Source organism: Cucurbita pepo, chromosome 19 (genome assembly GCF_057944985.1).
Source record: "Cucurbita pepo subsp. pepo isolate OVF chromosome 19, ASM5794498v1, whole genome shotgun sequence".
Classification (NCBI taxonomy): domain Eukaryota; kingdom Viridiplantae; phylum Streptophyta; class Magnoliopsida; order Cucurbitales; family Cucurbitaceae; genus Cucurbita; species Cucurbita pepo.
The window spans coordinates 8,176,232-8,204,197 of record NC_141816.1 but is presented as its reverse complement, the minus strand read 5'-3'; the positions used below and the strand labels follow the sequence as shown (position 1 = coordinate 8,204,197).

General features: G+C 34.8%; 3 protein-coding genes across 7 annotated transcripts; all 3 read left to right on the top strand.

Moving 5' to 3' along the window:
- Positions 1-63: 63 nt before the first annotated feature.
- Positions 64-4,867, top strand: LOC111782023 (phosphatidate phosphatase PAH1). 2 transcript variants are annotated; one of them, XM_023662785.2, is made up of 11 exons: positions 64-277; positions 489-1,914; positions 2,004-2,590; positions 2,684-2,757; positions 2,971-3,055; positions 3,130-3,216; positions 3,466-3,538; positions 3,970-4,013; positions 4,112-4,240; positions 4,318-4,416; positions 4,711-4,867. In XM_023662785.2, the coding sequence occupies exons 2-11, from the start codon at positions 642-644 to the stop codon at positions 4,762-4,764; spliced, it is 2,505 nt and encodes an 834-aa protein (XP_023518553.2). In that variant the 5' UTR covers positions 64-277; positions 489-641; the 3' UTR covers positions 4,765-4,867. The 2 variants fall into 2 exon arrangements, with proteins under 2 accessions (XP_023518553.2, XP_023518554.2); XM_023662786.2 differs by having other exon boundaries at positions 422-1,914.
- Positions 4,868-5,458: 591 nt separating this feature from the next.
- Positions 5,459-21,356, top strand: LOC111782053 (uncharacterized). 4 transcript variants are annotated; one of them, XM_023662826.2, is made up of 18 exons: positions 5,459-5,999; positions 6,258-6,473; positions 6,613-6,708; positions 7,004-7,056; positions 7,237-7,333; positions 7,419-7,492; positions 9,733-9,847; positions 10,052-10,162; positions 10,969-11,045; positions 12,122-12,188; positions 15,829-15,894; positions 19,305-19,412; positions 19,533-19,663; positions 19,827-19,893; positions 20,017-20,081; positions 20,168-20,261; positions 20,476-20,543; positions 20,666-21,352. In XM_023662826.2, the coding sequence occupies exons 1-18, from the start codon at positions 5,844-5,846 to the stop codon at positions 21,045-21,047; spliced, it is 2,043 nt and encodes a 680-aa protein (XP_023518594.2). In that variant the 5' UTR covers positions 5,459-5,843; the 3' UTR covers positions 21,048-21,352. The 4 variants fall into 4 exon arrangements, with proteins under 4 accessions (XP_023518594.2, XP_023518593.2, XP_023518595.1 ...); XM_023662825.2 differs by having other exon boundaries at positions 12,119-12,188; XM_023662827.2 differs by lacking the exon at positions 5,459-5,999 and having other exon boundaries at positions 6,294-6,473; positions 6,591-6,708; positions 12,119-12,188; positions 20,666-21,356.
- Positions 21,357-24,116: 2,760 nt separating this feature from the next.
- LOC111781851 (putative membrane-associated kinase regulator 4) lies at positions 24,117-25,490 on the top strand. Its single transcript, XM_023662569.2, has one exon. The coding sequence runs from the start codon at positions 24,198-24,200 to the stop codon at positions 25,206-25,208; it is 1,011 nt and encodes a 336-aa protein (XP_023518337.2). The 5' UTR covers positions 24,117-24,197; the 3' UTR covers positions 25,209-25,490.
- The last annotated feature ends 2,476 nt before the right edge of the window (positions 25,491-27,966 follow it).

The following is a 27,966-nucleotide window of genomic DNA, read 5'->3' as shown; positions in this document are numbered from 1 at the left end:
AAATCAGCCCCATTTTGGTCATAATGTTCCAGCATGACCTATTTATTCGTTTACGGCTCATTTCCTTGAAATTTTCCTGTGCCTGCCTTTATTACAGCAAGTCGATAAATCGGTTAAAGCCCCGAACTCTGAAGAAGGCTCCAAAACCTTGCGCGCATTCAGTTGGTAGAATTTGAAGAGAAATTAAAGCTTCAGTTCGAGCTCTCGCCTTGTTTGTTCTTCCATTTATTTGATCATCGGGGGATTTTGAGCGCATTTGTTGGATTTTCTTCTTGGGGTGAGTCCCGGAGTTTTGTTTTTAGTTCATAAATTTTTCTGGTTATTAGGCAAATTTCTGCCATATTTGTTTTATTATTCATCGTTTTTCTGTTCAAGAATTGAAGTTTCTAGGTTTTTTCAATTTTGCATGTCTGGCTTTAAGTTCTTGAAATGAGATGCTTCTATGCTTTGGTAAGATGAATTTGATTTATCTTGGGGATGCGCTGCAGATTCTTTGAAAGATATGGTAATTGGAGTAGAGAAGAAAAGAAGTCGAAATTTGGAGTAATTTATGAGATTTTGGAGTAGAGAAGTTTTGTTCTGTTTTTTGATTTCTTGTTGGTGTTTTCTGGGAATTTGATCTGAGTTTCTTGGAGCTGGGCATGATGAATGTGGTGGGAAGAGTTGGTAATTTGATATCTCAGGGTGTTTTAGCTATTGCTGTCCCTTTCCATCCATTTGGAGGAGCCATTGATGTGATTGTTGTTCAGCAGCGGGACGAGACTTTTCGGAGTACGCCCTGGCACATACAATTTGGTAAGTTTCAGGGCGTGCTTAAGGGTGCGGAGAAGGTTCGTATAACCGTAAATGGCGTCGAGGCTGGTTTTCATATGTATCTTGATAGTTCTGGCGAGGCATATTTTGTAAGGGAAGTTGATACAAGTGAAGGAAGTGATGGTGTCGATGTTATGAACAATTCGATATTAGATGATAAGAGAAATTGTGATGGCAAGAATAATGGAGATCAGGATGTTCTTGAAGATGAGCAATCTCCGCTGGACAATTCAGTTGAGATGTCAATTGATCGGTCAATTGATATCAATAAAAAAATTGTTGAATCATGTGATCAAACGTCGGAAGTAATACTAGGTACAGGGAGTGTGGATGATCATGTGCTAACTTACGTCACAGCCTCAGAAAACGTTACGGAGGAAGTGCAAGCGACTCCACTTCTAAATCATCCCGGTTTTGGTGATAGGATGGATTTTGGTGAAGGTAATGAGAAGTTTGATTTCGAGGAAGATTCTCGGCCATGTAATTGTAATAATCTAAATGCATCCAAAAGTGATGTTGATTTGTATAACCTTTGCAGTGCCAACAATGATACTGATGATTGCGAGTACCAACTTGAAGTTTGTGAAGGAGATGATGAACATGTTCTTCATCTCAAAAGCCAGGTGGATATTACTTTTGGAGGTGATATCGATCAGGTTTCTAAATCCTGTACGGAGCATCCTGAACGTGATCAATTAGATTCTAAAGATTTCACTTCCTCATTAGCGGCTGATAAATCAGAAGCTAAGCTTTCTAGCGTCGATGATACTGTAGAAGAGCACACTGTTAAGTTCATCAACAATGAGTTATCCCAACCAAGTGGACATGATTCCTCCAGTGCCTATTTGTCTTCCGATTCACCCATTACAGGCATCCTGGCTGAGAAGCCGACGAACTTGGAAAATATGGATCAAAGTGACCCATCAATTTACTTTGATAGTGATAATACACAATTGAAGAGTGATCGAGTGATTGAGGCAGTTGATCACGGAGATGGAGGATTAGATAGGTCTGTTCTTGACGATGAATGCACCGAACATGAACTTTTGGAATTTCGTGCAGCAAATTTGAATGGAAGGATAGATAGTCTCCAAACCACAAGTAAGCTTTCTTTTGCTGGCTTAGCAATTCATCTGTTGATTCATTTGTACAGAGTATTCATTTAATCCGTTTATGCCAATAACCAACAGAGTTCGAAATTTCACTTTGTGGAAGTAAACTTTGTTCTGGTATGGGATTGAATGCTGCTGCTGAAGCATTTGATGCTCATCGTGTATCTGCCGAGGCATTTGGAAGTTCTGCTATGTCAATTATAAAGAACGAGAATCTAGTAATTCGATTTCGAGGGAGGTACTGGTATTGGGATAAAGTGGCTCCGGTAGTGCTTGGAATGGCAGCATTTGGAATGGATTTGCCTATGGATCCCAAGGGTTCGATTCCTGTGGAACAAGATGACTTGACTAGGCCCGAAAATGAGGAATCCGAGAATATTTCCACTTCGTTTGGAAATAGATGGAGTCTTTGGCCTATTCCATTTCGAAGGGTAAAAAAATATGAGCTCAATGGCGAGGACACATCTAATGAGGAGGTGTTTCTTGACACAGAATCCGAGTTCCAGAGTGCAACTCTAACATTCCAACACTACAGTGATTCTACTCGCAAGTGTATTACGAGGACAAATATTCCTACTACTGAGCAGATAGCATCTTTGAATTTAAAAGAAGGTCAAAATAGGATCGAGTTCACCTTCGCTACGAAGGTTTTTGGAGTGCAAAAGGTTTCTCACTGTCTCGTAATTATACTTGAAGGACTACGTATATCAATGTGACTCTTTTGTATAACTGGCACTAAACCCCGGATGCATTAGCAGGTTGATGCTCATATTTACTTGTGGAAGTGGAATGCACGAATTGTAATTTCAGATGTCGATGGAACGATTACCAAGTAAGTCTAAATTTATAGCTAACGGAAAGTTACACTGCAACTTCCTTGATGTAAACCGAGTTATGCTCTTATTCGACATATTTTTCCTAAATCTTGTTTCACTATACAACTTCCTAGTTCGTCATGCTCGGGGCTTGCTTTAACAGCTTTCTGCATGGCATCCCGCAAATTGGATAATGGATATAACTCGTGCTCCGTTTACATTTTTCTCAGGTCTGATGTCTTAGGCCAGTTCATGCCTTTGGTTGGAATGGACTGGACACAATCTGGGGTGGCTGGACTTTTCTCTGCAATCAAGGTGTGTTCTCCTAATTGATCATTCAAAGTAAACCAACTTTTAGTTGTTCACTATGAATTTTGGTTTTACTACAGGAGAATGGATATCAACTACTATATTTGAGTGCCCGTGCAATCGTTCAGGCGTATTTAACACGAAGTTTCTTGCTCAACCTGAAACAGGTATCGGTAACATCATATAAACATAACTAAAATGATATCGGCCTTATTAAAGTCAAACGTTGATCGTCTCAGACAATTTAAGTGATAAGCTAAGAATGTTTTTAGCTTTCGATAGGAAATCGGACTGTTCGAATGTTTGGGTTTATCTAAATTAAGCTCTATAAATCAATTTGGCTGTTCAATGTGCTGTTGTTTTTGTTTCTTCATTTTTGGTCTTTCTGGAAATGGATCATTCTTCTGCCATTGCAGGATGGGGAAGCTTTACCCGATGGCCCTGTCGTCATTTCTCCCGATGGACTTTTTCCTTCGTTGTACCGAGAAGGTAAAATTTTTTTGTTTGTCGAAGTAGCCTTGTTGCATAGAACTCCGTCGAGTCATTTCAAACGTAGAATAGCATTTTCGTCCATATGTCAAACAAAATAACATTAAATGATTGTTACGTTCAAGCCATTTCAAATCCGACATTACATCGATGTTCCTGTTCACATTCCATCTTTTTTCCAATTTAATTTGGTTTTATTATCATTATGTGAGATTCCACGTCGGTTGGAGAGGGGAACGGAACATTCTTTATAAGGGTGTGGAAACTTCTCCTTAGCATACGCGTTTTAAAAACCCAAAAAAGACAATATCTGCTCCGGGTTTGGGCCATGGGTTATTACACATAATCATTATCACATAGGGTCCTTTTATGAAGTTTCAGGTTATTATTATGTTTGAATCTTATTCTGTTTCTTTTATGATGGTGAGCAGTAATTAGAAGAACACCTCATGAATTTAAGATCGCCTGCTTAGAGGTAAATGAAAGATGAAATATGTTGCAACGTTCCGTTCAAATAGTTTATTCTCTACCAGTTCTGAAACTCAAACTCCCATTTCTCTGAGAAATCTGCAGGAGATTAGAAGGCTTTTCCCTTCGGATCATAACCCGTTCTATGCGGGCTTCGGTAACCGAAATACCGACGTACTAAGTTACATGAAGATGGGGATCCCAAAAGGCAAAATATTTATAATCAATCCTAAGGTATTGAGCTGGTTGGTGGTCAAACGTATGAGAATTCTATACCAACTCTATAGTAATAAAATTGCATCACCTTGCAGGGAGAGGTGATGAATAGTCATAGCAACAATGCTAAGTCCTACAAGTCATTGCTCGTACTCGTCAATGAAATATTTCCACCTGCCTCGTCGGTTGAACAGGTAAGAATAAGCATACGTTTGTGAGTAATTTTGATTAAAATTGTGAGATCCCATATCGATTGGAGAGAGGAATGAGTACCAGCAAGGATGTTGGACTCCAAGGGGGTGGATAGTGAGATCCCACGTCGGTGGGAGAGGGGAACGAAACATTCTTTTTAAGTGTGTGAAAACCTTTCCTTAGCATACACGTTTTAAAAACCTTGAGAAAAAACCCGGAAGAGAAGGCCTAAAGAGTTACCCGTAATTCGTTAGCAAATATATCGACATCTCACTAGTTTCTCTCAACCATTGCAGGAAGATTTCAACGATTGGAACTATTGGAGAACGCCTTTAATTGAAGTTGATTAGGGACTTTTGTTTATATTGTATTTTTTTTTCTTTTTTAATCTTATTATTAGAATATATTTATTTGCAAACTGAAATAGGTGAATGAAGTTCTCTTTTAATTAAAGAGACGAACTTGCTGATGTGGTTGCATGTCTGGTTAGTGATGAACTCTGCAATAATTCATAAAAATAATTCATAAATAAATATTATATGATGGTCGGTTGGTTGGTTGGAACAAGAGAATTACATGAACCTGTTCGGCGCATGTTTAAAAAAGTCGATGACTTATAAAACTTTATCCATTTAATATATTCGTTCGGTTTGGGTTGACTTACGAGCTTATCTTAGTTATGTTGAAAATGTTATGAGCTTAGTTGGTTCATATTGTTTACACGTTTATGTTATGAAATAATTAGATTAACAATTTTAAAAAATAATATTGAAATTAAGTTTCAATAGGTGAAATATAAATAATAAATATTATGTTTTATAAAAGTAAAAAATTCGAACAATAAATATTATAATACTAAATTTATAATTTAACTTAATAGTATAATATTTATATATATAATATTTAATGGAAAGACATTAGGGCTTTATTTGAAGTAATGGGCTCAATTTGGGCCGAAGGCAGAGGCAGGCCCAATTCAGGGTAAGAGTAGCGTGATTTGTATGGAACCCATTCCGGTAATCGTTATAAAATTTGGAGCGAAATCGCAGGCAGAGGAATCGAGCCACTACCTCATAGGAGAATTGCCTCGAACTGGTTCACGGTTCCTCTTGACTTCTTCCTCCCCTTTCCTTTCTCTTCCATTCTCCGATCCTTCTCTTCCAGAGGTTTCAATCTCCATCTCTTTCATCTGCACTTTCCAGATCTTCATCAGTGCGGCATTTCGTAGTATCCGATCCTTTTTTTTTTCTTTTTTTTTTCTGGATTAATCTAATCGGCCACCTGCATTAGAGAAGTATTATCTATATTCATATGTTCTAGCATTGATCGGAGGTGGAGAGTCTTAGCTACAATCTCGTTTTTTTGTATAGTAGATTGAGAGAGAAAGAGAGAGAGAGAGAGAGAGAGACCTGGAGAGGGAAGGGCGGCAATGTCGTGGCTTAGAGCAGCGGTGATCAAGGCGGTGGAAGCGAGTTCTGGACGGAAGGATAACCTCACCCGCACCGTCCGTAACTACGCTGGCTCCGTCGCTTATCATGCAGGAAATGCTGTCGTGGGAGGCGCCAAGATCATCCAAGACCGCATTGTAATTTCATTCACTTTTCCTCTTAATTCCCTCGGTTTTTAATGGCGTTTGGTTCAGTTGGTGTCGTTGTGAATATTTGCGAGATACCCTAGGACATGGAACCCTTCGGTATTGATCTCTGTTTCGTACGAGGCGTTGTTAGTTAAGTAGTATTACGTCTGTGCAAATTGCCTATTATTTCTTTGTATCCGCGTGTGTTGCTTGTTACAATTTCTGTTTCTCAGACGAGTTAAGTTTCGGGTTTGATTTGCGAGGCAGGGAAGGAATATGCAGTGCTTTAAACAGGCAGTAAAAAGGCTGGAAGAAATCTCTGTTTCGTCTAGAGGTCCAGAAAGAGTTCAGCTATTGAGAAGGTGGCTAATAGCGCTCAAAGAGGTGGATAGATTGTCATCAGGTCCTGTCGAGGGGGGTAAAAACAGTCCGACAGATCAGATTAACGATGAAAATAAAGATTCTCCGAAGAGACCTGCGTTGGTATGTATATCAATTAACGTTATTGCGTTTCCATAACACTTTTGCATGTCTGAGTTAATTGAAGGATTTGTAGTTGCTTTACGTTCGTTTTCTCCCACGACACTGAACGTCATGAAGTGTTGCTGGATATCTTGCTCAGGTCTATTATTTGGACCCAGATATGGGAAGCGAGCTGAGAACTTTTCGTGATGTGTTTCTTACAAGCCAAGCTCTAGAAGGCATTACGTTGTCTATGGTGAGTTGAATCGAATACATGTCAGTACCTTGTTTTTCGCAAAACATTGGTGTACAAAAATATGCTAGGTAGTTCTAAATGTATCAAGTCATTCATTTAGTTCTCGTTCTGTTGGAATGATGTTATAATTTGATGTGCACAAAAGGCCTAAATTTTTACTCGTCTGCATTTTATACGTAAATATAAACATTATTTTCCCGGTAATGGAGGGATTTCTTGTTCTCAATTACTTTCGTGGGTTTTGTTTTTGCTGACCTTGGAGCTTAACCGCAGGTTAACCTTTTCTATGTCTCAGATTCTCGAGGAACCTAATGAAGAAGAAGAATCACTACTTCTTGAGATATATGGGTGAATATTCATTCTCAGCTACACCTTACGTGTTCATTATGCCTTGCAGCTGTTTCAGAAAGTCTTCTCACATTACTTGTGCAGACGAGAAGAAACAATATTAGAAATTTCTACACCTCATAATCATTTTCACACTCATATCATTAGACTTTAAGTTCCCCTTGTCATGGCTATATTCAGGCTCTGTCTTTCAGGAGGAAAGGAAGTACGTCAAGCAGTAATGACGAGTGTGCACACTTTGGCAAAAGCATTTTCAGAATACCAAGATGAAGTACTGGTAATATCATGAAGACATGAATTAATTTCAGCATAAAATTAGCATGGGCAAAGCAGTCACTTCCCTCTGTCTTTCCCATTTTTAGGTGAAACGAGATGAACTGCTTCAATATGTCCAAGATGCAATTTCAGGGCTGAAAATAAATGCTGATTTTGATAGGTGGTGAATAAGCATATCTTTCATAATTCCCTCGTTGGTCTTCAACAACTAGATATTTGATAAGTTTTGTGTGCGTGGATTTTTATTAACAGAATTACCCTTCAGCTAAATTGAAACCTATACAAGGGTGAATTGGAGTTGGCTCTAAGGAGAGTATATGGGATGAGAAAGGAGAGTTCAGTATGAGTGATAAAATAGAGAATGACCATAGTTATGTGTCCAAAGAGAGCATACGGTCAAACTTTGTCACAAACCTCATCCCTATCCCGCTCAGTGTCATTAAAATTATACTTGTTTTCCTCATAAAAGAAATGGTTATATATTTTTTTCCATTCTTTTAAATCTCTGAATGAACAACAATAACTCTGTTCCTCTATATAACCTCGACCTTGTTAATATCCAGTGAAGAAAGTGAAATTTTCTATAGAAAATCCACCATAAGAGAAAGGAACATACACTCAGAATTAAAGGGTTATAAAAAGCTTCAAATACTGATGGTTGTGTTGGATTGATGATCGATTCTGATGTCCAACTTCACATCACTGAGGCTTGCAAAAAAAAAAACCTTCTGATGTTTCGTTCTTCCTAGCCATCATTTTATGTCATCCATGTTGGTTTTCCTCTTTGTTAGATACACTCTAAGTAAACTTCTTATGGTTTATTTTTATTCTTATTCTCATTCTACGCTACTAATATTCTTGTTCTTATGTTCTTTTTTAACAAGAAAAAGAACTTTTCATGATATTCTTGTTCAATTTGGGAAAAATAATTTTGGTGGTTCACCAATGCTAAAAGGTTAGGAAGTTCAAGAATCCCTTGGTGGAATATCATGAAAAGTTTGAAACTTCGGTTAAGATTTTTTCTTCAATAAAAGTGGGTTATGGTACCGAGACCTCTCTGGCATGATTCATGGGTGGGGTCTGAAGCTTTGGCGTCGAGATATTCAATAAATTTTGACCTTTCAAAGGAAAATGATTTGTTGGGTTTAGAGGTTTGTGAGGAAAACCAGCCTGCGGAAAGTTTTTGTAAGAAGAAATTTGAAGGATGGGGTGGTGGATGACTATTGTGAACTTTTCAAAATTAATTGAAGGCTTCTTATTGAGTATAGAAGAAAGGACAGAAGTGTTTGGCTGCTCCTCGAATCTTAGATTAAAGAGTTTTTTTTTTTTGAAAAATACATCCGAAACTTCTTATTCCAAAATCAAATGTGCATTAGCACGAAGTAGAAAATAAAAAATGGGACAGGAATCCCATTATGATTGATATAAAATCCAATATCCAGACTATTAATTTCCTCAAGTCACATCCTGAAATAGATATTCAGGAGGAGCAACCATATTAATCCATGCGCCCTCATGAAATTGTCCAGACTCTAGAGAACACAATATTCAGAAGCATATTGTATTAATCCATGCATCCTACTTAAATTGATGCCAGGCATTGAAATTTAATCTCTACTTTCAGTTCTTTTGTGTTAAATTTTGATTATATGATTTGGTAATGCTGATGCTTGGTAAATTGTGGAGAATGGAACGGATGCTCTTTAAACTATTTGCACCTTGTAATTTCGGGAGTAGTGAAAATCCAAGCAATGCACTCTTGACCATTGTCTCAGAGCATATTGAAGATAAAAGGATTTTTGGGTTTAATAGGCTTCCAATAAAAAATTGCACACTAGCTTGCAAGCCCGTTGATAAAGCATTGAAGGGTGGCATGACAAAAAGTAGAGAATTACTCGAGGATTACTGATACTAGGTGTGCAACTCGAAAGATGGATTAGGAAACCAAGAGTGGCCGGAAATATTAATTAGAGAACTTATGGGTATGAAGTTGCGGGAAACTATGGATAGTTAAGAGTAGTTAATCACTAATGTCGGATCTGGTCTTCTCTGTAATATTATGTAGTTAATTAGTTATTTATTTAATAATAATGGAAGGGAAGGGGGAAGAATAGCCATTTTTGAATTATATTGGACATGCGGGGAGTTTTCCAGACCTCTTGAATATCTGGATTTGGTTGTATTCTATTCCTTCTTTGACTACCAATAGAAGGCTTCTCTTGTGGTGTGCTAACAATGTGCTCATTATAATGCGTTGGACAAACAAACCTTTCAATATATTATGTGTTTAATTAATGATCATTGTGTGGGTTTGCAATGTTCTCAATTGAAGTTTTTCATTGAGCTGATTTACATTGTAACTCAAATTTATTTATTCTTCTGTCAATTTCCTGCTCTCAGAATAGATGCTAAAGCATGTAGCGTGAAAGAGAAACTTGATGAAAAGCAGGAAGAGCTGACGCCTTCAAGTGGAGACCATGACAACACATTTGATAATGGAAGTACAACTTCTAAGGTGGTTATGAATTTAATTTATATATAAAGACATAGATATGAACCATGTATTGAATGTGGTCAATTTTTTAGTTAACCATCTTCGATTTTTTACTTCAACTTTTAATGTTTTAGTTTGTACTTCTACATCTTTGCTATAACTTGTTATTCTTTTTTAGTTTCAAGAAAGTATTATATTACATTCGATCCATTATGTAAAGTACAGATTCTACAAGAAATACTTTCACGAGTTCAATTATGCTCCAAGTTGGAGGAGCTCCTAGTCAAGAAGAAGCTTTTCAATGATGGGAATTCTGCACAGCTTCATGCTGAAAAGGTCCATTTTATATCCCTCGGTTTGGGGTTAACAATGGGATAAGGGAACTAACTAATCTGATTCTTTTGGTTGGGTGACTGGAGTTAGATTGCTTATAACAAACTTCCGTGCATGTCGAGCACATCTAAATATTATAATTTGGTCCCTATTGTTTTGAGAAGTTAGAATTTAGTCCCTATGGCTTTAAATAATATAATTTGTCCCTATGGTTTTCAATATTAGAATTAGTCCCTATGATTTTATAGGGTTTTATCAAATCAATGAGACTGTATATGAGGTTTCATCAAACCAATGATACAATTTATGAGGGTTTTTCAAACTATAAGGACAAGATTCTAACTTTGAAGAACATGGGGGCTAAATTCTCACTTTCCCCAAACCGTAGGTGCCAAATTTATAATTTAAATAAGATTTAATTTAATGTGTTCTATCAATTTCAGAAGCTAGAGCTTTGCATGTTCTGCAATGCCTATTCTTCCTTCCCCTTACTCTCACATTCTGTAGAGCAAAATTGTTGGTGCTGTAAAGTAGGCTTGTTTTGGTTTTCTTTTATTTATTCAAATAAGAAAAATATTTCAGATAGATTACTAGAAGAAATTTTTGAGATAAGAAACATGTTCCTAAATTGATGTAAGAATCTTTGGTCCCAATGGAAGACTAGAGTATGCTCCATGATGATGTTCTTCAAGTTGGTATAAGTTGTTTAAAAACAAGTTGGAAATCAACTTTATAGTACCTTTATTTATTGATTGATTGGTATTTGGTGCTTTTAATTTTGAGTGATGTCAAATCGATTTATAATGCAGGTTGAGAAACTGAGAATTTTGTCAGAATCTTTGGCTAATTCTACCTTGAAAGCAGAAAGACGTACTGTAGACCACAGGTTTAATATATTACTAATGCAGATTTTTGGCTTCCATGTATTTCTTTACCGTTGCTCTCATGTTCCTTTACTGTTGCTTTGATTTTTGGCTTCCATGTGTAATATGCCATATTTGTCGCGTTATTTTTTTAAATGACACGAACTTCCATTACTCATGAAAGAATATGTAAGGTGAGGATGAGAGATCCTCTTGAAAGGTCAAGGAATTTTAGTATCACCTCAATTGGCATTGAGAACAAAAGAAATAGTTACAAAATTATTTACCACGAGAGCACCAAAGAGAGGCCAAAGCTTTCACAATTTCACACAAAAACCTCATTTTTTTTTTCTGTGGAGATTTTGGAAAGTATTAGTACCTTCCAAGCAAAGTGTCCAACTTAAACCCTGAATTACTTTGATCTTAATGATTTTCCCCCCTCACAAGAAATTGGTGACAATGATCTTTCATCAGAAAACATTAAAGAATACATGGGCATACAAAAAAAAGCAGCCTACAAAAAATGCCAAACTACAAAAAGGGGCTAATCAAGCAAATTTAAGACCAAGTGAGTGATCTCAAGGAACTTGTTCTCTTTCTCTTTTCATATTAATAGGAAAAACATTAGGAGATTCTGAAGATTTATAGTACTGAACACCTCTACTTGCAGGAGGGTCAATAGAAGTGTGTTCGGTAATAGGATGAAACAGTCTGTGAAATGGTTAGGTTTCTTTAGGAATACATATAAACGTTTGCTTGTGTCATAGTTAATATATTTGATGGGCTGGTGATAGGCAGGTGACTATTTAAGATTTTAATGCAAAAATAAAGGCATCAAAGTGAAAACAAAAGATATTATGTTGCCTCACGTGAAACAGAAATCTATAACCTGTTTTGTCATGTTACAAGAATCTCAATTATCATTTCTAGTAGTATGGATGCTGAGAGGGTCAGAGAGTATTTTTTTTTATTATCAAGTTGATACATTATGCTTGACTAGTGACTGCATCTTAGGGTGATAAGGGTGTCTTAGAGTGGAGATTTATATCTGGCTCTCTTGTTGAATGCGTTTCTTATCTTTTATGCCTGTCATTAGCAGAGAGCAGAAAGAGGAGGCACTTAACTATCGGGTAGCTAAATCCAAGGAAATGGTCCAAGCTGAAAAGGTAATCTTCCTACTAAAAGAGATAATTATCCCTTAGAAGTTGGTAAACTCAACAGAAAAATATCAGAAACTGAAAGCAACTGGTAAGGACTCTCTTTTATGCTACAGATTCATTTGTATTGTTTGGTTTTGATATCTTTCTATCAAATTTGTCAGTTTCTTGACGCTTCTGGCTGTGCCAATTTTCTACTTGTTTTCTCTCCTCCATTAAAAAGTTTATTGTGCTAGTGATTTAGTTTGATGAAATGATTGTAGAATACTGCTTAACTCTTAAGATGTTATCTTTGCGAGTCACTCTTAGTTAATCTCTCTTTCTTTTTGTTTCCACCCCCCTGAGAACTATGTTTTGTGATTTCACCTGAGATTTTGTAGTGTGAAGTCTGTTAGTATTGTCGTCTGTTATATTTCTCGTTGTTTGAAGCTAAATATTTCAAAATTCCATTTATGGAAGAGAGAGGGAAGAGTTAAGTTGGTTGAGGTGGGTTGTTATCTCTCCCCTTTTCATACTCTATGGATTGTACTCGTGCTGCTTGGATGAGGGATATACATTTTTTTTGTTGATTGGAAGTAAATCTTTTACAATTTCGTTTATTGAAGAGAGAGGGAAGTTAAGAGTTAGGTTGGCTGAAGTGTGTTACTATTTCCCTCTTTCTCATAATCCATGGATTGTACTCGTGCTGTTTGGCTGAGAGATGTACATTTTCATCTTCTTTCTAATCCTCGTCAGTCACTACCTCCATATGGCCATTTAGGAGCCTTTGAAGAAGTTCTAGAGCTTGAACCCACATATAGAAAGGATCTATTAATACCTCAGTTGGAAAGAAGCTAGAAGCTTGGAGCATGTTTTCTGTCTTGCTGACTTTTCCTTCGTTAAGAGAATCAAAAACCAACTGGCCGTAGGTTTATGGGGAAGGGATGCTGAAAGGGGGAATATGGTTAAGAGGAGTCCTTGTTCTTGGTAACTTCCATCTGTGGCTTTGGGGAAGAACAGAAGTTTAATCATGTGATAGATATGGCGGTGAGAGGGAGATTCTTTCTTCATTATTGGTTTACATTGCTTCTAGCATTACAATGTACTATTGATCTGTTGTGAATTTTCAATTTTTTTCAACCTGGGAAAAGCTTTCTTAAGGTTGTGCTAACAAGAATGAAGCGAAGTTGCTGTGATTGACAGAGGAGTAGATAATGAATTATAAAGGACTTCTGACGAGATTTAAGGGCCACGTTCTTTCAATATTTTGTTAGGAATATGAGTAGGGAAGTCTTATAAATATTATTTAAGATATTAGGAGGGCATATTTTTCATTAGCAAAGAGTTGGTAAGTGAAGATGGATATAAATAGAATAAGTTAACGAGTTATGGGCAGACACACTTTCTGAGAGCAGTTTTTGGGCGATTCTAAAGCCAGACTTCATGGTGTTCAGTTATCATAGTTTTTTCTTCTTATTTTAACAATTTTTTTTTTTTTTTTTTTTATCAATTTTTTTTTTAATCTCTGGTTTCTATCAAATTTCAATTTGGTTTGTGCAGTAGGTTATTGTTGCCAAAATTCTTAAGTAAAATGGCTGTGTTTATATGGTCATGTTGGATTTCTTATGGTGGTTTTGCAACAATAGGCAATTGCTGCAAATAAAATTGAAATTTGATAGGAAACAATAGTTGCAACATAAATAGATAGAAAAAATTATTGAAATAACAAGAAAATCTACAATAACCTTAGTGTACTTAGAGAGACTTGGACTTCCCGAAAATTGCTCTCCAATTTCTGTCTACCTTTGACCACCTACCTCACTCTATTTATTACCATTTTTCGCTAATCTCTGCTAATGACAAATATGCCTTCAAATATCTATTCGGAGACTTCTTGGGAGGTGTTTGAAGAGTCACTTGGTGAGATGGGATTCTATCTCTAACTTGGGAGGTTTAAATATTTGCAACTTAAGGCACAAAAACGCAGCATTTTCTCAAAATGATTTTGGAGGTTTCCTAGAGAGAGCATTTTTTTGCGTCAAGTAATTTTGAGTGAATATGGAAGTGATTTCTCTGTATCTTTTACAGGCTCCTCTCCCTATTCGTCTCTAAAGTCCCACGTTTTTAAATTGGAAAATGAATTAGCAATTTCAAACTTCATCTTTCCATCCAACTAGATGAAAGGGAGCTTCAGTGAGGTTTTGGGAAGACTGTTAGTATGATAAATGATAGTTTTTGTCTTGTTTTTTCGAAGGTTATGTGCTTGGGTTGATACAAAAGGTGTTACGCTTGAAGGTTTGGAATAATATCTTGAATTCTTTGAATCTCTTTTTAGAAGATCTCTAATAGATCAGGAAATTGAGAAATGTGCTTATTTTCAAAATTGAATAATGTAATTCTTTCTTGGACTCGGATTGTGGAACTTAAATCATTCGGGTCCTTCTCCATGAGTTCCTATTTTGGATTTTTTTTAAAAAAAATTCTGCTAGGGAGCATATATTTTTGTTACTTAAAGAAGACATTTATGTTGTTGTCTAGGCCCGGGTGGTGTATTTATGTAAGCAAATTGAGGAAATGACTTGGCATTTGTTTGTTATACTGCAAGCTTACAAAATCTATTTGGAACAACCTTTTTTTTAAAAAAATCTTTTTGGTCTTTGCTTTCCATGATCGAGTAGTACCTATGTTTATTTATCAGCTGATTTATGGCTTTCCATTCCAGAAAAGAAGGGGACTTTTGTGGCTTTGTGGCCTCCTTGCTACTTTTTTGGAAGTTTTGATCGGAATGAAAGAAGTTAATGCAAATTTGGAAGAATTAAAATAAAATATTTCAAATATAGCAACTAAAAAGATAATTACAATGTGGCAAAAATCAGAACACGTATCAGTCATTCAAATTAACCATTTTGAAGGTTACTTTGTGATTGTGGTTAATCAATATCAATGCGTAGATTAATAGGGTATTACAGATAATCAATATGCAGATCAATCAATATAGGTCAATAAGTGATATACAGTCAATAATTGTTATTATTATAGTTAATCAATTAAAGGTTATTTACCCATTTATGCTTGAATTACTATCATATAAAATAAAAACATATTGATTCACTGTTAAAAGTTAATAATGATTAATAAGTTTTATTTATTTATTATTTTCATAAAAAAAAGATAATATTTACCATTGTTTGTTTTTAAGTAGTATTTTAATTATTTATTACAATTGAAAGGCCTTTCTTTTGTAGTTTCTTCAGGGCCTCCCCCAAGGCTATTGTTTTCCTTTCTATAAATATATATTAGTTTCTAATAAGAAAAAACATCATTTTTTTTATCTAAAATAATATCAGTAAATATTTTAAAAAATTATGCTACCTATTCAAAATTTCCAATTTTTGATGATGAGGAATGTTTCTGAGAGGAATGGGGTTATATTACTCTTGCGACTTCTAGTTGGGCGCCCTCTCCTCTTTTCACTTCTTTCCCCTTTTGGTATATTTTATTTATCAATGAAATTTGTTTCTCAGCAATAAAAATTCTATTCATAATGAGCATAACAGCTTAGTTGCATGCTTGAATTAAAAGTGCTTCCTATCATGATTGTGTTAGTATAGTGATCACTTGTCGGTTTTGTTACTCATCATAATGAAACATCATATTTGATATTTTTCAGGAATTGACAGATGAGATTGGAGATCTTGAAAACCAAAAGGATCAACTGGAAGCTGAATTAAAAAAGGTTTGTTTTCTTTTTCTGCCATGTTGAACAGATTCTGTGGTCTACCTCTTTCCTTCTCTCATCAATCTAGTTTCCTTACTCTTATGGTGATTTGTCGTGAAATTTTTTCCCATACATTTTTTAATGGGAAGGTGGTATAAAGCCATGAGTAAATACTTTGGTGTGTTTGATGAGAATCACTGACGTTTCAACAATACATACTATGTAGCTTCTCCCTTCTTAAGATAGAATGATATCAACTGCCGTACACGAGGCATCAGCAGGAACTTCAAACGGGTGAGAAATCTAGTAAGATCCACGACTGTTATGTCATATAGATCTTGTTCAAAGCACTTCTTTTGTTTGCCTATTGAAATCTTCCTTTTCTGACACAGCCTATAAGTTTAGTGATGATGGAGTTAAAACCACTAATGAACTTTTTATAGAAAGTGGCAAGACCCAGAAAAGTTTTTGACTTGCTTCATGGTTTGAAACTTTTCTCATTCTCTGATAGCTGTAAATATAGGTTTATTTACTGCAGCGCCCTTTCCACGAACAATTGCAGCACCTTGAAGTTGAACGTTCTATGGGTAATGATACTTGTCTCTGATGGGTCAAATGGGTCTCCCTTGTTTTGTTATGCACTAACATTATATCAAAACAAACCACTCTTTGAAGTAAGGCTCCAGTACCTAATTCATTAGTCGCAGAGACGTACAAGGTGCACAATTGATAGATAGAAATCATGAGAAGAAAGCTTATTTGATAATATGAGGTAAGTAGATTAGTGCTTTACTAAATGTTTTGTTCATTATCGAATATCTCATAGGGGCGGTGGGTCAGCTAATCTACGAGAATAGAGCTTATCTGAAAAATGAGATAAGTAGATTAGTGCTGAAGTAAAAATTCTGTTCAATAACAAGTGTGTTAGAAGCGGCACTTAAGTAGAGATATGCGTTAAATCATTAAACTGTAACGACCCAGATCCACCGCTAGCAGATATTGTCCTCTTTGGGCTTTCCCTTTCGGGCTTCCCCTCAAGGCTTTAAAACGCGTCTGCTAGGGGAAGGTTTCCACACCCTTATAAAGGGTGATTTGTTCTCCTCCCCAACCAATGTGGGACATCACAATCCACCCCCCTTCGGGGCCCAGCGTCCTCGCTGGCACTCGTTCCTTTATCCAATCGATGTGGGACCGCCCCCAAATCCACCCCCCTTTGGGGCCCAGCATCCTTACTGGCACACCGCCTCGTGTCTACCCCCCTTCGGGGAACAGCGAGAACGCCGGCACATCGTCCGGTGACTGGCTCTGATACCATTTGTAACGACCCAGATCCACCGCTAGCAGATATTGTCCTCTTTGGGCTTTCCCTTTCGGGCTTCCCCTCAAGGCTTTAAAACGCGTCTGCTAGGGGAAGGTTTCCACACCCTTATAAAGGGTGATTTGTTCTCCTCCCCAACCAATGTGGGACATCACATAAACTCTTCCAATAAACCAGCTAACAGAACTTTAGATATCATTTTCTTTTCATCAATAACCCTTAACAGTTAGAAAGGCTAGCAGCACCAGGAATGGCTGGTTTGGAGTCTTTCCTATATCCTTCTTCTGCACACTTTTTACACTATCATCATTTTTATTTGAAGGAACTCAATCTTTTTTCCTCATTAAAAAAATGCACGTCCTATTTACATGAGCAATCATATGTAACATGGAAAGCATCCATGTCTGGTATATCACTATGGACTGATGCTTGTTATTTGCTAGAGAAATTTACAACTTTGTGATCATAGATTCACCCCCACATTGAGAAAATGTTCTGGTTGATCGCATCAAAAAGCATTTCTCAGCAGTTATTCTCACATTTGGGTTACAAACTAGACTAAGCTAGCCTTGAATGATGCATTGAATATGTCTCCCACAATTCAACAACCTATGTAGAAAATTGTCCAATCTCCATCTGAAAATTGAAGAACTAGTTGCTTTCTAGGTTCTCCCAGTAAGACAAACCACTTACTTGGACGGGAGAAAGAAAGTCTTCAAATCTCTGAAACTTTTATCGAAGGACAAAAAAGTATGACTATTTGGAGGTTAGCGGCACCTAAGTACTCTGGAAAAAAGTTCTATTACATCCCTATTGAGTTCTAAATGAATATTCAGAGTATCGTGCAAGAGCTTGATTAATAGGTTTCTCATTTTCTTAGTCGAACCAATTTGGTTGTCATGAAATTTACGACTGTTTTGCTTCTAAAAATGCAAACATTATTTTGAGAGCCTTTGCTTGTAAGAGCTGCAACAATCGCCTATGTGCTTTTAAATCTTCAGGACTTGCCATTGCCTTGATTCACTTGTGCAGAACCTTGTGCTCTCTTGTGTGAGCTCGTAGCTTCCACGCTTATGCATTCTGTCTTTATTAATTTCAGTGGATTATTCTTTGCTTATTTTTTCTCCTTTGCTTGAGCATTGACAGTCTCACTTATGCGTTGTGTGAGACGATTTCTTTTTGAAGTTTGACTTTCTTGAGTGAAGATGAGTGCTTGAATTGAATCCCTTCTCTTTTCTTTCCTTCCAGGTATTTCTTTTTTTTTTTCAACAATCTTTCAATTAAGTTGCTTAAACTTGATCTTCTACCTAAACCCTGTGGCACTTAATAACTCTTTCAAGACTATTACATGATCCTTTTAATTTATGAAATATGCCAACCAAAAACAAAAATTCACTGCAGTGCACAAGATTCACTTTTTAGAACTATTTTTTATCCATAGCATTTCCTAGATTTGGTCTATCTTGGTTGATAATTAAACAAAGCTATGGTCTATCTTGGTTGATAATTAAACAAAGCTATTGTGTGGGAGAAAAAAAAAATCAGTTGAATTCTCAGTTTCAAGATATGTGAAAGAGATAGAAATCATCACACCTCATTTAATCTTGATACTTGATCTTGTCCTGCTAGACAAGTACTTCTGGTGGTTGGTGAAAAATTGTTAGTTTCTCCATTTGCAAGGTTTGTTTCTAGTAAAAAAAAAAAAAATAGTGAAGATTTGGATCATCTCTTGTTCGTCTTTTTGCTGAGCTATTATGGTGGAAGATTTCTGAAGCCTTTAATTTTCAACTGGTTATTCCGAGAAGCATGCAGAACTTTATTATGAACTCCTCTGCAGCCATACTACAAAGATGAAGTAAGACGAGGCGGCACAACACAATTGAATTATAGTTCCAGTAACGTTTAGACTCTTATATACTCTTATTGATGACTGAATTGAGTACAGATATTTGTTTATCATGTGGATAATAGGTGAAGTAACATTTAGAATTGGATTTTCCTCGTGAGTTTATCCAATATTTGCCACGCCATTTTTAACTCTCTGTTCACCATGCTGCTTGAACCTTGTTTTTACTTATCAGCTTCTATTGGGATGTATGTTTTGTTTCAGGTCAATGCTTTGTTGTCTGCTGCTCGTATGCGCCTTCATAATGCAAAAGAAGAAAGAGAGCATTTTGATGAAGCGAGTAACCAGATACTTGTGCACTTGAAGACAAAGGTAATCAAGCTATTTATTGTGCTCTCGTTAATTAATATCCCCTTGCAATAAAGTGTCAACTTGATGGGTTTTTCCTCCTCTCGTTAGTTTACTTTATGTACCGATTTTCTTTGGTTACAGGAAGATGAGCTGTTCAGATCTGTTGCTTCATATAAAGTAGAAGCCAATGCTGTAAATGCATGTAAAACCTTTTTAGAGCATACATGGAACCTCCAGACATCCCAAAGACAACAAAAGGAGGAGAATGTCAAGTATGTTAATCATATTTGCTTAAATATTATTTGTAATTTGAGTTATGTCGCTTGTTTTGGAATCAAATAAATGGAATCATCTACTATGTTTTTCCCTTTTAAGTTTCACTCCCATTCTAGTATCAGTGAACTGCTCGATTGTTTTTTTCTTCTCTTTTTCAAGTGGTGAGCTGGAAAAATATGGAGATTATTTTGTGAAGTTGGTCACCAGCCTTCTCACTTCTTACAAGGTACCGGTTAGGGGCTATCTAGTTTGTTTATTTTATCCTCATCAGTTGCCATTCACTGCTTCTATGGGATATAGTTTACTGCCTTATGACTGTCATGCACATTGACCCATCTATTCTCCTTAGGGAAAGTTGGAGCCCTCACTTTCTTGTATCAGGATACTTGAGGAGAACTTGAGTTCAATGAAGGGGTATGGTTCTTTTAAAAAATATTTTATTCTTATGAGAATAACTGTGTGATATAATTAACCAGGCTGCTGAGACCAACTTCTCTCAGGTCAGATGCAATGTCCAATATTGATGATAGAGATTTAGATGTCAATAATGAACGGAAAAAGCTCGAAGAGGAATATTTGGATATCGAATCTAAGGTATGTTATTATTGGTGGCATTATGAATGCTGATAACTTCCTTTTCATTCATAGGGTGCTAATTTGGTCTATTGCCCTTAAAACTAAGCTGCATTTGTCACTCACAATCTCTAATTGGTGGCAAGTGTTTAGTTTTTAGTCTTTCAATTGTGCAATATGTTTATCTAATTTTAATTTCTGGTCTGTCTACTTCCTTACTTTCTTCACTGGCCAGTTTGTTTCCACCTTAAGCACTGTGGATACAGTAAGAATGCAATTCTACGATACAAAAGGAGTTGTCAGGTACTACCATAGTGTTTTCTAGGCAAGGAAATAGGATGCATTCGTTGTCAATGTTTTCCACTTTTTCAGCCCTTGACTGCTAATTTAGGCACTTTTGGCTACACAATGAACTCTTGATCCAGGAATCTTGGCCTGCGAGTACAAGAGTTATTTGATGCACTTGAAAAAATAAAAAAAGAATTTGAATCCATCAAGAGACCGAGATTGTTGATCGAAACTTTTAGGCAAAAACCAGAGTTACGAGTCAAAGACAGGATACGTAGAACTTCAAGTTTGGCTTCCGTGTCCAAACAGACAGCCGAAGTACGAAGATCAAATTATGAAGAAATGGATGACTCCTCCTTAGTAAAGAGAACAAAGAATTTTAGCATGGAAGCAGAAATAGCAAAACTAGATTCGGACGAGGGGATGGATACATACGACTCAATTGACGAGATAAACGACTGGGAATTTGACGAACTCGGAAGGGACTATGATGCACCATCCAACCACCAAAGAATATGAAACTTCATCGGGTACATACTTAAACTCAATTCTTTATAAACTGCAAGAAAAAAATTAAGAGAATGCATGAAATTATTGTAACGCTTAATGATTACACCACCCCCCCTGCCCATATAGTAGCCTGTTACAGAAAAAAAAAAAAAAAAAAAAAAAAAAAAAAAAAAGCCATTTACCAGGAAGATTCCTGAAGCAAGCAATAATACAAGTGTAAATTCTTTGTATTGATGAAATTTTGTATATACATTATTATACCTTGAAACAAATAAATTTTTGTTATTTTGTTTTTATTTTATTTTATTTTGGTTTGGGGTGGGAAGTAGCCATCGAGAATGTCCTGTGTACTGTAGATTGTGTACTGTCTTTAAGCTGAAATGGAACAATCATTTAAAGCTGGTGGGTAGTATGGTCCAGTTTCTGGTTTACTGTTTGCAGAGTGCAGTTTTTGAGTCCGGACCACACAACACACACACACACACCCACACCCACACAAAGGCTACTAACACTGCATCATCATGTATTGCATGTGGAAGCCTTATCACTGCATGAGAACCAGCTGAGACCCACTGCCTATTTGGTTACCACGTGACACCATCTCTTTGAAATTATACCTTTTCTTTCCCCCTCTTTTGTCGCGATCGAAAAATCTAATGTGTTGTTTTAGAAGTCGCTAAATTATGGTGAACTACGTCTGACTTTGATTTATGCCTTTATCTAATTGATTTATGAGTTATGTTTAGCGAGATGATTGAGATTCAAATACGTCTGACTCTGATTATATGCATGCATTTATCTAGTTGAGTCATGTTTAGCGAGATGATTGGGATTCAAATTCCTAAAAAGTGGATGAGAGAGAATGGAACGCTTTTGAAGTTCCCCCTCTCTCTCTTCATTCAATATTTTGAACTTTGGTTTACAATTAGTATTATGATTAATTAATTAATTAAGAACCAAAGGAAGGTTTGATCTTCCGACATGTTTGACCAGGTCAAAACGAGGAGGAGCATATGCAAAAAAATTATTCAAATCTGATGTATTATATATATATTTTTCTGATAATAACAGATATGGGAAAGCAGGACATGAATAATAAAACCATATATGTCCAGAAATTTTGTGGTTGGAGAAAAATAACAGTAGAAATTTTAAATGTTAAAAATGTAGGGTATCCCCTAATGTTCTTGAAGTGTCTCCACGAGCACGAAGGGTATCCTCTAATGTTCTTAAAGTGTCTCCACGAGCATCCATGTAAATTCCTAAAGTGTTTCCACGAGCACTCATGTTTATCATGGTATATTACAATATTTACATAAGCATTGATCAGTATATATTTTGAAAATTTTACTGTACTTTTGATTAAGATAAGTAAGATATTTGATTTTTGACATGTAGTTTCATCATTTTTAAATAAGAAGAAATGATAATATACTTATGAACCTATTCAAAATGGTAAAAGTTTTTTAATTATTTTTTTAAAATATGAAATTATTTAAATTTCCCCATTGGGCCTCTAAGTTAGCATGAGATTTATACACGTGGCTGAATTGCTGCTAAGAATAAATAAAAGAAAAGATTTGTTCTCTTTCTCCTACATTTTTAGTCCTTGGAAGTATTCGATGCATGTATTATTATTTATTTATTTACTTTTATATATATAAATAATATAAAGTGTAATTTTAGGTCTATAATTAAAGAAACAATTACCCTAAGTTATTATCTTTCTCAGTTTTAAATGGTAATTAAAGTCAAATTGTCATTTAATTGATTGAAACAAAAATATTGCAAGACAGGTGATGTGTTTGTAACCTAACTTTTTATCATTATTTTCCACTAAATATTTAGATATACATATTCTAAATATTCAATTTAAATAACTAAAATTAGTTTACATGTGAATAATAATAATAATAATAATAATAATAATTTATTTTATTATTTTGTAAAATTTATTAATAATTTTTAAAGAGAACAAAAATATTGATATGTCTAAATCATATATGATGAAAAAACGTTATACCAAAAAGGTGATGAGAAAGATGGACGTTTTCAAAAGAGGTTTCAACTTTCTTGTTCTATTATCATTATTATACAAATTAAATTTAATTAATTTTATTTTATATAATTCCCTCTAAATTGCTTATAAAAGTTTAAATTATTATACACTTAAAATCACTATAAAATAAATAATTAAAAATTGTTATGCATTTTCAGAAAAAATGTATATTTTAAAACACTTTATTAAACAAATAATTTCATTTAAAAGTTTTTAGAATCATTAGTAATTTTTCCAAACATTATATAATTTTGAGCATATACATAAGCTTAAATTATTTCATTTCTACTAATTTTACATTTAAAATTATTTTAGTTCAATTTTCTAAAAATAAGATTTTTTTTTATTAAATTTTTAATTTGTATGGTATGATTAAAAGCCGGCTAATATCCTTAAACTTTGCATTTTATCTAAAAAAAAATACTTAAATTTTTAAAAGTTTGAAAAATACCTTTTAACTTTTCAAAATTATTTTAAAAAATATATTTGAACTTTTGTGTTTAAAAAAAAACTCTTTTTCAAAAAAATTATTAATACCATTCAACTTTAAAAAAAAAAATACATTTACGGTTAGTACCACATCTCGAAAATACCTATAAACTTTTTAAAATATCATTAAGACGTTTGTAGATAACTCATGAATTTTTGTCTTGACGGTAATAATTTTTATGAACTTTTTTTTTATCACAGAGGAAAGGGTGTACCAACGGACCATATATTTTTTAACTTTTTAAAAAGAGTTAAATATATTAATCAAACTTTTTTTAAAGATTAATGGTATTTTTGAAACATTATTAAAACTAAAATTAACAAAAAAAAAAAAAAAATTTGAAAATATAATAGTATTATTGAAATTTTAAAAAAAAAAATTAATTTTTTTTTAGAAAGTGACATTTTTATTAATAATTTAGCCTGTTTTGAAATTTTGACAGGTTAAACTAAAAAATCAAAATATTATTTTATAATTATTTTTACTTTGGGAAATATAATGTGTATATATATATATATAGATCTCTCTCCTGTTCCCTCCCTGTTTCTCTCCTCCGCCACTCTCTCCCCTCTCTGTTTCTCTCCTCCGCCTTCTCCACCGTCGCACTGTAATGACCACCGTCGAAGCTCCATTCGTCGCCCCTCCACCGGAAGAAGACTATATAGACATGGAACTCACCTCTTCCCTTTCTTCCAACTTATTCCGCTATTCCATTGGATCCCCACCGCCGCCGCCGCCGGCAACGGCGGCTACAAGAGATTTCGAGTTCCAAGTCCAAATGACGTCATTCCCCGGCGAAACAGAGGCCAGAACTTCGCCGGCCGATGAACTGTTCTACAAAGGAAAATTACTCCCTCTCCACCTCCCTCCCCGTTTACAAATGATCCAAAAACTCATCCACAGCCCAATCTCCCAAAACCCATCAAGAAAAAACCAATCTTTTTCAGAAAACTTTCAGTTTCCTTTCATCACCATTAAATCTCCACCTCCCGAGTCATACAATTTCTCACTCAGTGAGTCATGCAGACCGAGCTGTGAGCTAAAACCAGATGAGTTCTTGTTACGATTCAAAGAGGAAACCCCACCAAGAAAATCATGGTCAAAGAAAATGAAGCAATTCAAGCAATCATCAATGGCTTATTTCACGACTCTGTTCAGTAAATCAGCTTGTTCTAACAAGCTCTGTTCCAAATCTGCGTTCAACGAAGGAACAGAGACCATTTTTGAAAACAGGGGAAGTTCAGAAAAGTTCCTTAAAGTTACCAAAAAGAATCCATTTGGTAGAATTGATTATAACAAATGGAAGATCCCAAAAGTTGAGGAATTTCATCACAGAAAGTCATTTTCTGGGGCGATTCAGAGCAGTTCTTCATCTTGTTCTTCAAGTTCTTCATCTCTTTCTTCATCATTTTCGTTTAGTTCAAATGGGTTTTCGGATCTGTTGCTGTTTAAGAGAAGTATCAGCTCAAATTCAGAGATTGAGAGCTGCATTGAAGGGGCAATAGCTCACTGTAAACATTCACAAAAGCTGTTTGAATCTCAAGAACAAACATGTTCTCTTTCAGCTTCAAAGATCTTAGCTCGTGGGGATCAAAAAAGTTCAGAGCTTTGCAGGATTTGATGGCGAAAAAAGGGAAGAAAAAAAGCTCATAAATGGATACTCTGTTGTTTGAATGCTCTGTTTTTTCTGTACAAATTTGTATAGTTGTTTGAGTTGAATCAAACAGCTCTTTGTTTGAATTCTTTGGAGTTTTGTCACTTTTTTTTCTCCTCTTTTTTGGTTTGATTCTTCTTGGCTGGTTGTTGTAAGTTGTTTTTGTTAGATTAAGCTCTAAATCATAATTAGATTGTTAATTACTTTCTTAAACATCTCTCATACGATTATGATTTGTTCTTGTTGCTACATCGTGTAACGTCCAATACCCAGAATTTGAATCGGGATTTGAAATCTGAAATCAATCGTTACTGGTCTCGACACTTTCCTATGATATGACTACGTTTCTTAATTCACCTGAACTGTTTCTAAGAGTGGAGGCAATAACTGTTTTTAAGAGTGGAGGCAATCCACACCCAATACCCCAAATTTGAATTGGGATTAGAATCCTAATCCAATACTTGATGGTCCCGATATTTTTCTATGGTATGACTATGTTTTCTAATTGACTTGAACTGTTTCTAAGGGCGGAGGCAATCCACGCCCAATACCCAGAATTTGAATTGGGATTAAAACCCTAATTCGATACTTGATAATCCCGATGTTTTTCTATGGTATGACTACGTTTTCTAATTGACTTGATCTGTTTCTAAGGATGGAGGCAATCCACGGCCAATACCCAGAATTTGAACTGGGATTTGGAACCCGAATTCCACACTTGAAAGTCCAAACAAAACATGTTTGATTTTGAAGTTCTTACGATTAAGTACTTGCACAATTTCGTAACCACAATTTCATATTTTCAAAATCAGTCTCATTTGAATATAGTATTAGTTCGTTCATGTAACCCTCCTTTACTCGAGCCATAGGGTGGCTCAAACCTTTGATCTTTTAGTCAAAGACATACGTTTATAACCCGAGAATAGATGTGAAGGGCACCCCCCTCCCCCCAAAGTACAAAAAAAAGTGTCCAAAATTTGGGTTCCTTTAGTTCATATTTTTCATAATTATCATAGTTTTTTGAAGTACTCTCTCTTCTCCACTCATTGACAGCTAAAAAGAACACACAAGTAAACATGTCTATCATTGTCTGCTCAGTAAAACAATTTCTTTTTTAAATAAAAAATATTAAAACAATTTCTTTTTTAAATAAAAAATATTAAAACAATTTCTTTTTTAAATAAAAAATATTAAAACAATTTCTTTTTTAAATAAAAAATATAATAATAAAGTTTTTTTTTTTTTTTTTTAAATGAGAAAATAAAAATAAAAATAATTAAAAAAAAAACCTTTTTAATTTCATAGATTCCAAATGGTGTCTGAACTGTGAGGCAGCTTTATACAGCTTCACACTCTCAAACAATCAACCATGGAAGAATATCCCAATTTGCATACACTCACCATTATTTTATTTATTTATTTATTTATTTTCTTTCGCTTTAATCACGAGAAAAATTGTGGGGTCCACATCCGTGGGAGAAGGGATGTGGAAATCTCTCTGTAATAGACGCGTTTTAAAATCGTGAGACTAACGGTGATACATAACAGACAATAACAGACAATATCAGCTAGTAGTAGGATTGACGGTTATACATTTTTTTTAAAAAAATTGAGGAAAAAAAAAAAGAAAAAGAAAAAGAAAAGTTTGATGATTTCCATACTTAGCTGCCTCACATGCTAAATAGATCTTGAATATATATTTATTTCTTTAAAGGTTATGTTATGATTAAAGTATACAAAATTTGATGTTTGATCCATAAAAATTAAAGCTTTTCAAACATTATTTTAGCGTTTTAATTGTCCAATCTGAATATAGTTTGATAATTAAAGCGTTTATTGCTTTTTTAAGTAATGACACATCATGTGAAAGTTTAAAATTTTGACGTTTTAGTCGATAATATACGCGTTAATAAGTTGAATTAATATTAGAATACCGAACACAAATATTTTATGATCTCAAACCAAAGAATTAAAATTGTAGGAGTCTTAAAAAAAAACTCAAACTCAACCAACACTTAACCCTGGTTGAGTCATTAGCTTGTTGAGTCATTAGCTTGTTTTGATTCGATTAAGTTGGTTTGTAGATTCCCGTAAAACTAATTTAGAATAACTAAATCAACCTAAATTTATTGTTAATTTTAAAAAATATTAATATATATATATATATATATATATATAATATTATGTTATTTATTTCATTACTATTTTAATTTTTAAAATATATATTTACCTTTATTAAAATTAAAAAATTGAATAATTGACAAAAACAACCCAAAGCAACCCGACCCAAATATTCTATGATTGGATTAAGTTCAATTCACTATTTAACTGAAGTTGCTTGAGTTGAAAAATTACAACTCGAACAATTAGTTGAGTCTAAAAAAATATATGAACTCGTCCGTCTAGTATCTTGGTCTAGTATCTTGGATTGAGGCGCTACCTCTTAAAATTTGTTAGGACAATATGACATCCACATATTAAAACATCATTTATGGAAGGTTAGCTGACAACCGTTCCATTGGGTCATAAAATCACTTTAAATCCGAGATAGTTACCTATAAGTGCTAGCTAACTATTAGGTCACCTGCGTAGTCTCACACCTCCGACCCAACTCGATCCATAAACACTCCTATTAAAAAATTAGCAATAAGGATAAAATATAATATATATATATAACAATTCATATAATAATATTTTAAGTGAAAGTACTTGAATTGTCCTTCAT